Genomic DNA, 16,752 nt, shown 5'->3' on the forward strand with positions numbered 1-16,752 from the left:
GCCTATCATGTCCCACTTCTCGAAGCCCTTCGAGGTCCACAGGGAGCCCAGCTGCTCGGACGCGTATAGTGGTGATGCCCGGGTCAGACGGTCCTTCCACCCCATCGCCACATTAGCCGCGTGCCACACTCGCACCATGACACGCGTGGGGCCGGTCAGCCGAGCGTCGGGCGCGCTGGAGTAGAGCGCTCGATTATAGTCCCCACCCGGGAGTAGCATCTTATCCATTTCGAATGCCGGGTTTAAGGCGGGCCCGTACAGGCCGTGATCAATCGCAGCCAGCTGGGAGGCCCAATAGTACCGTTTGATATCCGGGAGGGCAATCCCTCCGTCATACCATGGGAGCGTCAGCTTCGCCAGGGCGATACGCGGCCTCCCGTCCCAGAACAGGCGGCGCTGCAAACTCTCCACCTCACGGAAGTAGCGCGCTGGGACGAGGTCCATAGTATTCTGTAAGGCGTACAGGAAACGCGGCAGAGACATCATCTTAAACAATGCCGCCCGAGCGGCGAAAGCGGCAAGCGCTGCCAGCGCGTGACATCTTCCTTCAGGCGCTGGAGGGGGGGAAGCAAGTTCCGATCATACCGGGCCTCCGGGTCCAGAGTAATGAAGACACCCAGGTACCGAAATCCCTGCGGGGCGATCTGGATCGGACAGCCCCGCGGGAGAATAGGAGCCTCCCCAGAGAGAACATACACGCACGATTTAGCCCAGTTGATGACAAGGCCGGAGTTACGACCAAATGAATGCAAAACATCAACCAGTACTATCAGTGATTTACGTGGGGAAGCTAGGTACAAGAGGATGTCGTCAGCGTATAGGGATACGCGGTCCTCATACTCGGGGGTCCAACGGAGACCACGGATGGAAGGCTCCCACCGCAGCCACTCCGCCAGGGGCTCCAAGGCAAGCGCAAAAAGGAGCGGCGATAAGGGGCAGCCCTGCCGCGTGCCCCGGCCCAGCTCGAACGGAGCCGATACTCTACCGTTCACCACCACCTGCGCCAATGGGCCCGAATACAGCAATTTGACCCAACTGATGAACCCTGCGCCAAAGCCAAACTTCGCAAGCATCGCCCAGATGTATGGCCATTCAAGCGTGTCAAACGCCATGGTGGCGTCCAAGGACGCCAAAATGGCCGGCTCCCGTATGTACTGAACACGTGCGAGCACCCCATGCAAACGCCGCAAGTTAAGGGCCGTGTTACGATGGGGAATAAAGCCGGACTGATCCTGGTGAACCAGGTCGCCCACCACGCCGACCAGCCGATTGGCCAGGACCTTGGCGAGAATTTTGGGCTCCGCGTTCAGTAGCGAAATGGGCCGATAGGATGTAACCCGGTCCCGAGGTCTCCCCTCCTTGTGGATAACCACGATTGTAGCCAGACGCTGGTCCAGCGGGAGGGAGCCCACCGAGTGAGCCTCCAGGAACATCGATCGGAGATGTGGTGCCAGCGTATCCGGTCGCAACTTGTACAACTCGATGGGGAGACCATTAGGACCCATGGCCTTGCCGGAAGCGACCGAACGTATGGCGAGGGCGATTTCGTCGGAGGTTGGAGCGGCGTCCAACGACACTCTGTCCTCCTCCGAAAGGGAAGGCAGCGCGATATCCCTGAGCAGGGCACGGGAATCCTCTTCAGAGCGGGAAGACACCGGGGAATACACCCCACGGAAATAATCCGCGAAGCAGGAGACCATTTCTTCCGGCTCAGTAACACACACCGTTCGTTTTCTCAATCAGCGGGACTACACGACTCGCTCTCTCCTTTTTGTCCAGCCACGCAATCAATTTACCAGCCTTATCACCCACATCATACAGTCTCCCCTGTTGCTCTCTACTGAGGCCCCTGGCCGCCTCCGTGACAAGGGGGTCCTATAGGCCGCTTGCTTGAGTTGGAGAACATGTAATACGGCATCTGTCACCCCACATTCTAGATTACCCTCCAACTCAGCTATCTCAGCTTCCACCCGGGTCACCTCCTCCCGCTCGCGCCTCCGGGTGTGGGAAATAAGGGACAGGGCCTCTCCTCGTAGTACTGTCTTGAATGCCTCCCACAGTGAGACAGCCGAAGGCACGGACCCCACATTCTCGTCAAAATAGCGCTGGAGGGATTTAATCAATTCAGCGCGAATAGTGGGGTCGCGCAGGTACCAGGGATTGATCGGGACCACCCTACCCTCACCCCTCGGAAAAAGATCCAGGTGTAACAGGAGCGGGGAATGGTCCGAGATACCCCGTGCCAAATGGCGCACCTCTCCCACCCTCCCAACATAGGCCGCCGGGACCAGAACATAATCTAGGCGTGAGAGACTGCCATGGGCCCCTGAATGGAAGGTATACTGTAGCTGCGCGGGATGTTTTAAACGCCAGCAATCCACCAATCCCAAAGTGTCCAATAGGCCAGATAGCCACGCTTGGGCCCGGGGGAGGTCCCTAGGGGGGTGACTATCCACAGTCCCGGAAACCACCGCATTGAAATCCCCCCCCCCCCCCCCCCCCCCCGGAAGGCCAAGGAGGAGGCGCCCCAGGTCCGCAAAGGTAGTCGACTGCAGCCCCGGCGGGACGTATACTGACACAAAAACGACCACTTTTCCCTCCATCCTTCCCACCAAGACAGTGTAACGTCCCCTGTCGTCATGGAGCACCTCATCAATCTCCAACGGGAGCGAGTTCTTAACCATGATGCCCACACCCCTTGAGCCAGACGTGAAGCCCGAATGGGCCACTAGGCGATAGCCACGCCGATTCATGGCGCAGAAGGAGTTGCCAATGAGGTGTCTCCTGCAGAAAAACTACATCGGGCGAGATTCTCTTCAAGAACTGCAGGACCACACCACGTTTAATCCTGTCCCCCAGTCCATTCACGTTCCAGGACAACAGAGTTAGTTCCCTACCCCCCATCATAGACAGAAGCCACCATTTGTCCCCCCGAGAGCACTATAGAGGTAACACAATGATACTTTTGCCTTGTGGTAAAAACGAACAACACCCCCCCCCATCCCTGCCCACCCGCCCCAACAAAACTCCCCCCACCCTGCACCCCTGCATGAGCCCGAACAGCCCCCCCAACGTGCAGTGTGCCTGTCACCCCATATATATAGTAAAAACTAGCTAAACCCCCTAGAGGAGGAAGGAGAACCCCCAGTAGACCCCACACAACCTCCATAGGAGGGGAAATTATACAGACTGACGCTTAATCGAGAGTGGCATCATTTTTGTCCAGAGTGAAGCCCAATATTACCCCCTCAGTCCCGATCCAGTGTGCCGTCTTCCCCCCCGCTGCCCCCCCCCCCCCCCCCCCGACCCCTCGATCACGATCCCCAGACAGTGTCCAGCCAGTCTCCGGCCGCTTCGGGACGATCAAAAAAGTGCGTGCGACCCTCTACCTCCACTCGCAGCTTGGCTGGGAAGAGCATAGCGTATTTAAGGTTCAGGTCCCGAAGACGGCGCTTGATGCCTAGGAAGCTCAGTCTCTGCTTCTGGACCGCTGGGGTGAAATCAGGGTAAAAGTTCACCTCCATATTGTCAAGCTTAACTGGCCCATGCAGTCTGGAGGCTTGCAGGATAGCGTCTCTGTCCCGAAAGTTGAAAATCCGGGCAATGAGAGGTCGCGGAGGGGCTCCGACCTTCGGCCTTCCCCCGGGAACCCTGTGGGCCCGCTCCACCGCGAAGAATTTACTCAGCCCCCGTGGCTGGAGATGGGTAGCGATCAGGTCCTCCACAAATAGGTCCGCCGCCGCTTCCTCCCGTCCCTCGGGCACCCCGATGATGCGGATGGTGTTCCTCCGGGCCCGACTCTCGGATTCCTCCAGGCGCCGATCCATAAGCGCGCTCGCATGACTAAGCCGGCGCACCTCTGCTTGTAGTGCCGCCACCTCAGTAGTAAGGCCCGATGCGGTGTGGGCCAAAGAATCAACTCGGTCGTTGGTCTTGGAAAGATCGGCCCTCACCAGGCCAACATCCACGAGGACCGAGTCGATCTTCTGTGCCAGTCTGTCGAACCGCTGGCCCACCGAGGCCTTCATCTCGGCAATGGCGCCCATGACATCCCGCAGAGTCAGATCCGTGGGCAGGTCCGGGGCATCAGGAGGGCCCTCAGGGGATTTGTGCGGTCCGCCGGAAGATCCCTTCTAGAGGGTATAGCGGTCCATACTGTTGGCCTGATGGGTGGTGCCACGCCGGGTCGACTTGGTCTTTGCCCGGTCTCCATCTTGTTCCATGGCCACCAGTCCCCCGGTCGCACCAGCCACGTCGTGAAGGGCAGGCAATCAGGGCCACAAGCTCCGGGGGGGGCCACCCCAGATCGGCGGGGTGGGTCACAGCCGCCGGGCAGGCCGAGTCTCCCAGCGAGACCACACCAACACAAAGAGCCCCGCGACCCAACCCTGCAGAGACGGCAAGGGGGTGCGAAAGCAAAAGCAAAAGCGCGGGGTACGTGACTCGCCCGGCCCGCCGCTGTTGTTCACTTTGTCACTGGGTCACCCCTCAGCGCAAATCCGGGGTCTGGCGAGGAGAAGGCCGCAGACTTCAATCGGTGCTCACTCCGGTGTCCGAGGTCCGATTTGACAACGGGAAACGGGTGCCACCTCAGCTCAGGCTCACCAACACATTCCCCTCATCCGAGACAGGATAAATTCAGGATAGTCGTAGGAGGTTGCGGAGGTCCTCGGGAGCCTCGCACCTACGCGGCCATCTTGGTTGCGCGCTAGGCTCCTCCAACTAACACTTTATTGAATGATTCAAAGGATGAGATTCACAGTGGCTGGTAGAATGGTGTCCCATTCCTTGGAAGCCCTTGCTGGGAAGATCTGTTTAATGGCTTATCTTTTTTGCTTTGCAGGCGGTATTGACACTTAAGATTGGCTTCTGGGTTAAGTAGCTCACAATTTCCAAACATATAGTTTCATAGCTGCAAAGTAGCTCTGTCATGACCAACTTCAATTCAACTTTCGCAAGCATGGAAAGTTCATAAATTTCATGGGCACTATGCTAGTCTGTTTCACTGCCATGTGAGCGGTCTTCTTAACAGAGGCTTTCCATATCCATGCTTTTCTCAAAGAGAACATTGATTGCAATCCTAGAAATGCATTGGTTGAAATGCAAATTCATTCTAAAGCCTTAAGTAGTAGTGATGTCCATTTTCAGCAACTTAAATAAGAATCTCCCATTGCCATAAACGTCCATTTGAGTGGAGGAAATGTGGCATCCAGAAGGCTGAGCAATGCGTTACAGGTTATGATTTCCAGTTTGGAGCACTAATGAGCAAAGAGTACCGTATGCAGGCCAAGATCCACTGATTCGGGCACTTTTAAAACTAAGCAGTAATCTACAACTCTGTGTAACACAGAACTGGTGCGGTGCAGTGCAGGCATCAGGAATACAAGCTTCTCTTGCAACCTATTTCAAGTTGATCCATAAATGCAGTACATAGAAATGCAGGTACTGCAAGTAAACTGATCTTGCACATGCTGTCAACTCCCAAAATATTTCTCGAGTTATTTGGCCTGTTGGTAAAGAGTACAAGCTGGGTTAGATTTAATGCAGCTTATACAAATAGGGGAATAGTGGGCTTTTAAATAATAATTTAATTATTAAGGTCCAGCATACGTGCCCAAAGGACAGAGAACCAGAATTGGTATGCAGTTCCTACGATGTGGCAGGTAGTGGTAAGTAAACCAGTGGTGCCAGGGTGTTATGTTATGTTACAAAAATGTATAAAGCGCACGAATACCCGGAGGTGTCTTGGCGCTAGACCCAACAGTGACCTGCTACAACCTTGCCCCTAATGCTGAAAGAGCCAAGTCTTTAGTTGTTTCCTAAAAATAGTCAAGGAGCTGGCATTCTTGAGAAAAAAGGGAAGGGAATTCCACAGTTTAGATGCTCCGTAATAAAACTGTGTCCACCCCAGTGGGCTTTAAATGTTCTTGGAACAGCAAGTAATCGTGCTCCCGTGGACCGCAACTGTCTGGTGGGACAATACCAAGAAAAATTATCCTGCAGAAACGAAGGACCAATGCCATGCAAGGCTTTAAAAACAATGCACAAGGCTTTAAAATCAATACGCTGGGATACGGGTAGCCAGTGAAGATTGCGGATTCCGTTAGAGACTGAGTGGTGTTTAGAGATGTCCAGTATGAGACGAGCTGCTGAGTTCTGAATCATCTGGAGTTTACGCAGGTGCTGTTTCTGGGCGTTAAGGAATAAACCATTGCAGTAGTCCAGCCTAGATGAAATAAGGCAAGAGACTACTGTTCTCTTGGTGTGATCAGGGATGTAAGGAAAAATGTTCCTGATTTTTTTTTTTTTTTTTTTTTTTAATGAGGAAATGCGATGCCGACACTACCGCATTTGTGTGGTGATGGAAAGTAAGTTTGTCATCCATAAACACACCCAAGTTCTTTGCCTTAACCACCGGATTGGGCGGGGAGCCCAACTCAACAGGCCACCACAGATCATTCCAAGAAGGCTGCACACTGGGTGTGGGTAAAGGGGAAGGCAGGAGAGATAATATTCCTCCTTGTGGAAAGGAGACCCTCACACACCCAACAAGCGGGTGTCTTGCTTCACCATCGGGTCTAGCTCCTTATCGGGTCGACGTTGCAATACCCGATCTTCGCGGAGATCTTTTTTCCAATGCCGATGGGTGTAGTGTGTGTGAGGGCCATATAGTAACTAGTGTAGGTGACAGTGATGTGTGGGATAAGTTAGATATAAAACAGATAGTGATCCACTCACCACAATTTTAATGAGTTGTGGTCACTACCCTGATTAAAACCATAGTGAAACGCACATTCTCACTCTAAGGTTTGTGAGGGTATGTGCTGAAAGGGTCAGCCTGTTTCTTGCCTGTTTATCTATTGATTGGCAATTCTTCAGGACCAGGATAAATACTACCTACACTTTTTTTGGTGGTGGTCACGACCTCATGGAGGTATCAGAGTTGACCACACGTACAGCACCCTAAAATGTGTGGTACCAGTTGATTTACACCACAACCTGCAAAATATAATAATGTGAAAATATTAAAACATATCAAGGACAATGCGAAGTACATGGAGTTCCTTCAACAGTCAAAGTATATCAATTGCATGCTCGACATGGGTGAGCCGTGACATGCATCAACTGTGTGTGGTATCAGTGGAGCACTCGCAAATACATAAAATTAGCAGTGAGATACACAGATGAACACATTTCAGAGAAATGTCACATAGTGGCAACACAAAGTAACTCGCCCTCATTGGGTTTGTGGCGAGTGGCATCTGATACCAGTAGAGGAAGGCACTAACATGTAGTGTCCTAATAAAAGAGAATAAGCGAAACATTGTAGAGCAAAATCCAACAGCCGCAAGATCACCAGGCAGCGTAACGCCGAAGGGCCAGCGTCTAGCGGTTCTCAATGGTGGTACGTTACAGATGGGTGCGCAGGCAATAATTTAGAACCAAAATGTCAAAGTTATGGGAGATTCCTCCGTGCTGCAGTCGTTGAAGGCATCAGCCCACTGAATGAGGTCAATGCCAGCAAACATAACATGAGGTTGTCCCGCAAACAAAAAACACCCGTCTGTACTAGCTAGACCGGTTACTAGAGTCGCCCACCTGGAGCTTATCTCAGAGATATCAATGTGTGGAATGCCAAATGAAGCGTGCCAAAGATAAAACATGCTGGTAAGGGGCACCCATGTTTTAGGTTTGGGCATGCCCCAAGCGACAAACGACATGGATTTAACGGAAGCGCTGCAGTGTGGAAACCATCGTAGAAACTAACAAGCGTGCCTTATGCCTATCATCAGCACAGACCACCAAGGAGGTATCCAGTGCTGCATTCAGTACTCACGATTCTGTAATGAGGAACCGTCCGTATTCCTACCCCCTCTCTCTACCGGACTGGGCTGCTTCCGTGAGCACTCATCCGGGTGTTTATTGTCAGCCGGCAGAGTGCGGGAGGCGGGACTTCCAGCGGGACCGGCAAACAAAGGCTGCACCGCTAACCTCCTGGTGAGGAAGCGCACGCTCTGCCTATTAGCGGAAGCAACCGTAACGATGCAGCCAACTAGAAGGCACAAGTCTCATTGTATCGTTAATAGCATAGATCAAAGAGTCAGAATAAATACAAAAAGGGGGGGATTGAAGAGTGCAGTGACCCTGTGTGAAATATCCTACTCTACATGAACATGTGTGTATTATGCTACACTTAAAAACAATGTATACAAGGATGTAAATTAAATGGACCATGTTGTGGAATGTGATTGTCTACTGCAATGAAACTCAGAGAAAAGGAAACCTCGTGTGGCGATCAAGTGAGGAGACTCCAAGGTATATCCTCGTTGAGACCATTTTTATCAGTGTTTAGTCGCAGGACCCAGCGTTGTTCTAGGCGGAATTGCGACTGTTTTGACATGCCAGAGTGTGATTCTAAAACAACCTTGCTGTAAAAGTTTGACTTTCTGCAATTTTTTTCAGTGGTCCCAGAGAGAAAACACAAAAAGCTATCCAGGAAGAAATTCGATCCGTCATCAGACAGATCACAGCAACAGTTACTTTCCTGCCCTTGCTAGAAACTGCTTGTAAGTATTGAGCAATAACACCATCACTCCAAATCCTGTTTGATCTGCATTGTGGACTCTCAATGCTGTATTCTCAATGCTGCAGTCAAGCAAGATGCACATTGTATTAATCAACAATTGTTTTCTCAAACGGAACTCTTGTGTTCTGGGGATTATCATTTGCCAGTACCATTTAGGTTTAACAGGCTTTCCTGTACCCACCAACTCTCCTTGATCATGAGCAACTTCAAGTCCCTGTTTTGTTTTTGTTTGTACTCTTAATGTGAATGATTTAGAAATGGAGTAACTCTAAATGTGTTCTTCCTGGTTTAAAAATAGTGTGCAAGATGTTAGTAATTTTTGAAAAGTCTAAGTGGAAAATTTCTACAAATGGTCATTGGGTTCACAGATAAACTGATAGTGTTCAGTGAGGTAGGCTGATGCTTTACTTTTATCTGGCCACTGCTTGAGATGCCTAATAGATTGGGGTTCACTTTTAAAAAGGAGTGTAATATATTTGCTGTTTATTTGTACTTTTATGGGTTGGTGTCCAAACTAAATCTGCCTTTTGTAGAACTTTAGTGATCTTGCGTGCTTCAGGAATGAACATACTCATCCCATCGTGGACTGCACATACTGGCCACGATCACATCCCATCCCCCCAGATGCAGAAGTGAGACTGATGTTCAAAATAAGTTTGAGCACTTTTTGTCACCCTCTACAAACAGCTTTTAGATAGATGTATTTCAAACACTATTGTTGGCAGTACCAATACTTTACATTTTGGGTCAGTCCCCTGCTTACCATTGATGGTCTTTCTTGTGAATGTAATTTCCTTATTCAGTAGCCTATCTTTTTGTCCCCATCCCCCCGCAGGCTTCTTTACCATCCTCTTAATTAGATTACTTGTATCCTTCCACTGCTTAAATTAAGGAAACAAGTTTTTCTTTGTACTCTCCATGTAACTGCTTGCTTGTTTTCTTGCTCTGCCTTGTGCTGCGTTCTTTCTGAATTCCCCCCCCCCCCCCCCCAATATTGTCGAAGGTGCTTTCCCACCCCTCGCACTCCATTTTCCCTTTAATTTTTATATACTCCCAGCTGCCTTCTCATTTGTGCACTTCCCCCCCCCCCCCCCCCAACTTGTATTTTTTATTTTAATCACCCAAAAAATTATGGGACACCATTATATTAAAACAGATTCATAATTTTTTTTTTTTTTAAACTCGAGCTGAATTTGACCTGCAATGGCTTTGCATGTTTACCTTTCTTTGCAGGTTAGATTGTCATGCAAGGAACCCCTACCACAAGCCACGTAGTGCCAATCACAAGCAGTTTACTCTGGCAACGGTGACTACATTAATTTTGTTAGATTCCTATTTTATTTTAACATAATCTGTTATAGCACCTCCTATATTCCTACAGCATCCTGGGCAACCAGTCATGTTGTTGAATGATTGGAAGGATGCTTTTGTGTTATTTTAGAAGCCATTAGAGATGACCGTTTTGTCCCTAAACGGAAAATAGCTTTACTTAAACACAATCTAGGTTTTGAGGGTAGGAAAATGTAGCCTTAACCTGTACAGGATGACCGAGGACGAAGCGCAGTAAGAGGACGCTGTCTGTGCTTTAAATGTTCATTATGGCAAAAAGTTAATTGTTGTAGAACGATAAGTTCTTTTCAAGGGACCAATTACTGGGAGAAAGCATTGAACAATATGTTGGTTGTATACATGTGTTGGCACCCTCATGCAAATTCAATAATCTATATTGATTGTAGATCAATTAACTAATTGTACCATTAACCTTTATTCAAGAAAAATTGTTGAGCAGTGGCGAACCTACTTTAGAGAAAGCGGTTACTAAAAAAAAAACTGGATGAAGCTCCTATCTTTCAGTATTGAAATCAGAAAATATAGCCTTGTCAGGAGTAGGTAATGGTCAGACAAACCCAAGAGGTGAGTTTAAATGGGTAGAAAATTTGATTCAGACATACGTCAAACTGGGAGAAATAACACTCAATGTTTCATGTGTGGAAGTTTCAAACATTTGCTAACTGTACAGCTGTGGAAGCAAAGTATCGCTGCTAACGCACTGGGCACGTCTCCGGGGTATGTAAAGCTCACACAAATGAGCATTGGACAAAGGGCAGAAAAAACGACTTCTGTACAAATGATTGAAGAAAATTCATCAGAGGATGACTGTTCGTTGTAAGTGTACAGAGTGTGAAATGTATTCTGATATGAAACATCCTATGCTGAATGTTAAAGAAGCCTATAATCAGCCTAAGTGTAGAATTACATTTTGCTGGTGACGTCAATATATTGGCTGATTCCTATAAGCCATACATTATAATTGATTTTAAAAAAAAATGCATACCTGCAACTACCAAACATGAAACTTGAAAGTGCAGATGTGACCCCAGTAGGTTATTGTGGGAAGAAATTGCCCTTATTATGCTTTGAATCTGTATTGGAATTTAAAGGCAGTTCCATCACGGCTATGGGGTATCTTTTGAAATGAGGAAACCATCTCCTGGGCTGGGGGAGCAAAAATATTTTGGAATAACACTAAACCCCAACCATCCAGAACAAGTGATTTCCATAGATATTGCTGAAGTAGATAATTGGAGTGCATTTCCCATCTGGTTCCAGACAGCCTTGGTATGTTAAAGGGGTTCTCACATTGGGAATTGCACTCCTTGAGGAAGATACTAAGTCCACGAGGTAAGAGTGGTCCACTTTGCTATGAAGGAACCTTTGGGAGTGGAACTAAAGTTATGCTCTGAGGAGGTGGTTGAGCCTATAGAGTCCTCGGAATGGCTTAACCCAATTATTTTAGCGAAAAAAGCCAGTTTTAAAGTTCGCATGTGTTGACCTCCTCGACCTAATTGGCTGTATTTAGGTGGATCGACATCCTGTGCCGAACATAAACCCCATTTCTGATGGATACATCTGCCAGTGGATTCCTCACCTTGTGAATATCCCCTGCGCCAGCATTCCACGGAACTTTTCTTCCCCAGCATTCCACGTCGACGTGGGCGACGTCATAATACACCGGCTCCGCACGCGACTCCGATCGACGTCACCGGAGCCATAAGAAGCCCACGTCGGCGTGATGACGTCAGTTCCCTTTTTTCCGCGCCTTCGACGCGCAACGGTTTTTCTCCAGTGCTACTTTGTAGTTTGGTCGTGTATCTCTTTTCTTCGACAATGTCTTCGACTAGGAAGTCGGGCTTTAAGCCCTGTAGGGAGTGTGGAGGCCTGATGTCGATTACGGATCCTCACCAGAATTGTTTATGGTGCCTTTCCTCGGAGCATGATATGGAGGAGTGCGGATGCTGTAAAAGCATGAACCCGAAGGCACTCAAGGAAAGGAAGACCAAGCTCTTCATGAAGATTGGTGAGGAAAAGAGAGGGAGGAAGAAGGAGAGATCGAAGAGGGAGTCATCGACTTCGAGGTCGAAGAAACACCATAAAAAAAGTAAACCTTCTAGACGTCGATCTTCGAAGTAGAGGTCTGCTTCGTCTCATCGACGTCGGAGCAAAGGTTTGTCTCCTTCGCCTTCAAGGTCTCCGGAAGGTTCTCCTTCGAGGAAGCAGACTCCGATTCAGTCTCCGTCGAGGTCTTCGGCTCCGTCTAAGACATCGACTCCGGCCCGTGTGGAGTCGGATGCTTCTATGCATGAGGAGCAGGAAGAGTCGGTTCCAGTACCTGAAGAATTTGAGGCTCCAGTGGAGGATTCTGCGGAGCCAGTGCCGGAGGCCCCACAAGAGGTTCCTTTTCCTCAGTTCCCGGCCCCGGGTACGGATTCGGCTAATTTCCTGAATGCTATGTATGGCATTTTTAATAGGGCGGCCTACCCATCCGGAGCACCAGCTGGTCCCGTGGGTCCGATGGCCTTTACAATGGGGGTGCCACAGCAGTATGCTCAGGCCCCCTTTATGCCCTTTATGCCGATGGCACCTTCTTGGCAGTTTCCGGCGCCGCCTGTGGATTCGAATCGGCCTCGGAAGGTTCGGCAGGCTTCGGATCCTCCTTCGACGCCGAGACTGGCTCCATCGACGCCGATGTCGACGCCGAAGCAGACTCCATCGACGTCCAGGCTGACGCCGTGTCTGGCGCCGTCGACGCCGGTTCCTCCGACGCCGCGTACGACGTCGCCTACGTCGGTTCCCCGAATCCGGTCGAGGAGGGAAGCCCAGAGGGTGTTGGAGGAAAGAAGATATCGAGAGGTGGAAGAAGGTGAGGTGGATTCTACTTCTCCGGACGAATTTGAGGGCATTGAGGTTGCCAGTGGACTGGATACGACCCCAGAGTGGGAACATGCATCTACCAGTTCTTCTCCTCCTCATGAGTTGGCTCCCTATCATGTAGTGATAAAGAAAGCAGCGGAGCTACTGGATTTACAGCTGCCTTCTGTTGAGTATAAATCCAACCTGCTCACAGAAGTGTTACATTCTCCATCTTCGACATCGGAGCCCTTGTTGCCTTTCAATGAGGCCATATTGGAGCCGGTATTAGAGGTATGGAAGAAGCCCCTTTCATCTCCTGCAGTGTCTAGGCAGGTGGCAAGACGGTACAAGGTTGCACCTGGGGATCCTGACTTTTTATCCACTCATCCGTCCCCGGACAGTTTAGTTGTGCAGGCCTCATGCTCTAAGCACGCTTCTGGTGCCTTTCCTCAGACGCCTGCTGACGGAGTCCAAAAAGGCTGATCAGGCAGCCAAAAAGACCTTTTCGACAGGAAGCATGGCGTTAAAATCGACTAATGCTACATGCCTGCTGGGGCGTTACGTTCACGCTCTAATGGATTCCATTAAATCCTTGGCTCCTAAGTTGCCTGAAGGGGATAAGTCCTCCTTCATGGAGGTTGTAGCGGACACTAAGGCGGCTGCCAGGCAAGTTATCCAGTCAGGGTTGGATACAGCGGACTCCGTGGCAAAGATCATGGGGTCTTCAGTTGCTGTGAGAAGGCAGGCTTGGCTCCGTAACTCTGGTTTCTCAGCGGATGTTCAAGCTACGCTGGTCGATCTTCCGTTTGATGGTCAGAAGCTGTTTGGGGAGAAAGCGGACTCTGCTCTTCAGCGTTTTAAGGATGGCCGATTGACTGCGAAATCCTTGGGCCTGCATGTACCGGCGAAGGGTTCGACCTTTCGAAAATTTAGGGGCTTTGGGCGATCGTCTTTTCGCTCTTACCGGCAGCCCCAGCAGCAGCAGCTGCAGAATCCTCTCTGTCTTATAGAGGAAGGCAAAGGGGTCGGAGAGGTTCTGGACGCAACCCCTCTTCTTCCTCCTCCTCTGCTCCCAATGAGGCTTCAGGGAAGCAGCCCTAGATCCCCCATCCCGGATCATGTAAGGCCTGTGGGGGGTCGGGTGTCCTACTTTCTACGGGGTTGGAAATCGGTTACAACAGACCTTTGGGTTTTGAACCTCGTGGAGACTGGGTACGCCCTTCCCTTTCGGGAGTTTCCTCCCCCTTACCCTCCTTGCCAAGGTTATTGCTCGGAAGACCATCTACTTCTCCTGCAGAAAGAAGTTCTAGCCTTGCTTCAAAAGGGTGCGATAGAGGTGGTTCCGGAGCAGGAAAGGGGTATGGGATGCTACTCCCGGTATTTTCTGATCCCCAAAAAGGACGGCAGATTGCGTCCGATTCTGGACCTCAGAATCTTGAACTTTTACCTGAAACAGGAGAAGTTCAAGATGCTGACCCTTGCGCAGGTCCTTCAAGCGTTGCAGCAAGGAGACTGGATGGTGTCGCTCGACTTGCAGGATGCGTACTTTCATGTCCCAATCCTGAAGTCGCACAGGAAGTATCTCCGTTTTACGGTTGGGTCGCAACATTACCAGTTTGCGGTCCTCCCGTTTGGTCTTACTACCGCACCTCGAGTCTTCACAAAGGTGATGGCAGTGGTGGCTGCTCATCTCAGGAGGTCGGGGATTCCAGTTTTTCCCTACCTGGACGACTGGCTTCTGAAGGCAGAGTCCCCAGAGATGGTGCAGCGTCATCTGCAGGTGACAACTCGGCTGTTGTTCGACTTGGGTTTTTCGATCAATGTGCCCAAATCTCACCTGGTGCCCTCTCAACGCAACCTGTTTATAGGGGCAGTACTGGACACTACTGTGTGTCAAGCATTCCCTCCTCCTCAAAGGATTCTCGACATTCAGGAGTTGGTCCCTTTATTCCACAGTGGAGCGGTTGTTCCAGTTCTGAAGGTCCTTCGCCTGCTCGGTCTGTTCGCTTCCTGCATTCTGTTGGTCAACCATGCACGCTGGCACATGAGGGCGCTCCAGTGGTGCCTCCAAGCAGTGGTTTCAGCACAACGGAGATCTCAGGGAGTCAATCAAGATCTCCAGAGAAGCTGCAGCGGATCTTTCATGGTGGGGCGTAGAGGGCAATCTGTCGCAAGGAAAGCCCTTCCATCTGCCTCCATCGGTGGCCACAGTGATAACGGATGCATCCACCCTAGGGTGGGGTGCTCATCTGGGGGATCTGGAGATCAAGGGTCTTTGGTCTCCAGAGGAAAGGTTGCTTCACATCAACCTTCTGGAATTGCGGGCGATTCGTTTGGCGCTAAAGGCCTTCCTCCCTTCCCTTCGCGGTCAGTCGATTCAAGTCCTGACAGACAACACGACCGCGATGTGGTATGTCAACAAACAGGGGGGAGTAGGGTCTCTTTGTCTTTGCAGAGAGGCCTTACGTCTATGGTCCTGGGTTCAGGACCATCAGATTTGTCTGATGGCAAATCATCTGGCCGGGGTGCTGAACGTGCGTGCGGACAGTCTCAGTCGGCAGTTCTCCGCCGACCACGAGTGGAGGCTCCATCCGGAGGTAGTTCGTTACGTCTTTCGGACGTGTGGGACTCCTCGGGTGGACCTGTTCGCCACCCGCGAGAACGCGCACTGCCAGTCATTCTGCAGTCTCCAGTTTCCGATGCAGGGGGCATTGGGGGACGCGTTTCAGTTGAGTTGGGGCTCGCGACTCCTTTACGCGTTTCCTCCCATACCCTTGATTCCTCGGGTTCTGAGGAAGATTCGCCAAGACCGGGCCCAAGTTATTTTGGTCGCCCCGGATTGGCCAAGAAGGGTGTGGTACACAGATCTTCACCACCTCTCCTCGTGCCCTCCGCTCCGTCTCCCTCTGAGGGCAGACCTCCTCTCGCAGTCGGAGGGGCAGGTTCTACACCCCCACCTCCAGAGCTTACACCTTCATGCCTGGAGATTGAACGGGGCAACCTGAATTCCTTCTCTCTCCCACCTGATGTGGTGGACGTTATTTTATCGGCCAGGCGACACTCCACCAAGTCAGTTTACTCCTACAGGTGGTCTAAGTTTGTAAAGTGGTGTGGAGAGAGATCCATTGACCCTTTAAAGGCTCATCTTTCTGATGTGCTTCAGTTTGCTCTTTCCTTGGCTCAGCAGGGCTGTGCTGTGGCCACGATCAAGGGCTACCTTTCGGCCTTGTCGGCATTTCTGTGCCTCCCAGATCAACCTTCGCTATTTAAATCTCTGGTTGTTCTGAGGTTCATCAAGGGCCTTACAAACGTGTTCCCTCCCACTCCATTTGTAATGCCTCAGTGGGACCTTAATCTTGTTTTAACCTTTCTAATGGGGTCCCCTTTTGAGCCTCTTCATACTTGTCCATTGAGGCTGTTATCTTTTAAGGTGGTTTTTCTTGTGGCCATAGCCTCGGCAAGGAGGGTGAGTGAGCTTCAAGCTCTTAATTCTAAACCCCCGTTTTTATCATTACATGCTGAAAGGATGGTTCTTAGGACCAGGGCTGCCTTCCTGCCAAAAGTTGTTACTCCTTTCCATTTGGGGCAGTCTATTACCCTCCCTGTTTTCTATCCACCCCCTCATCCTTCCAAAGAAGAGGACAGACTCCATCGCCTTGACCCGAAGAGGGCTATGAGTTTTTATTTGGACAGGACCAAGAACTTTCGTATTGATGACCAGCTCTTTATTGGCTACATTGGTCGTTTTAAAGGGAAGGCGGTGCACAAGCGCACGCTGTCAAGATGGATTATACTGACCATCAAGATCTGCTACGCCCTGGCTGGTAAGACTCCTCCTGAGGGTATTCGTGCTCACTCTACTAGAGCGAAGTCTTCAACATCTGCTCTGGCCCGGGGTGTTCCTGTGGCAGATATTTGTAAAGCCGCGACTTGGGCCTCCCTCCATACTTTCGCAAAGCATTATTGCTTGGACT

General features: G+C 50.5%; 1 protein-coding gene across 1 annotated transcript in view; it reads left to right on the forward strand.

Moving 5' to 3' along the window:
- The window catches only part of MAD2L1 (mitotic arrest deficient 2 like 1), a 68,085-nt gene that overhangs the window by 41,969 nt on the left and 9,364 nt on the right, over positions 1-16,752 (forward strand). The window contains exon 4 of the mRNA XM_085634211.1: positions 8,464-8,567. Within this exon, the coding sequence (XP_085490337.1) occupies positions 8,464-8,567 (104 nt within the window). The remainder of the gene's footprint in view (positions 1-8,463; positions 8,568-16,752) is intronic.

The sequence above is a fragment of the Triturus cristatus genome, chromosome 2_1 (genome assembly GCF_964204655.1).
Source record: "Triturus cristatus chromosome 2_1, aTriCri1.1, whole genome shotgun sequence".
In the NCBI taxonomy this organism is placed as follows: Eukaryota; Metazoa; Chordata; class Amphibia; order Caudata; family Salamandridae; genus Triturus; species Triturus cristatus.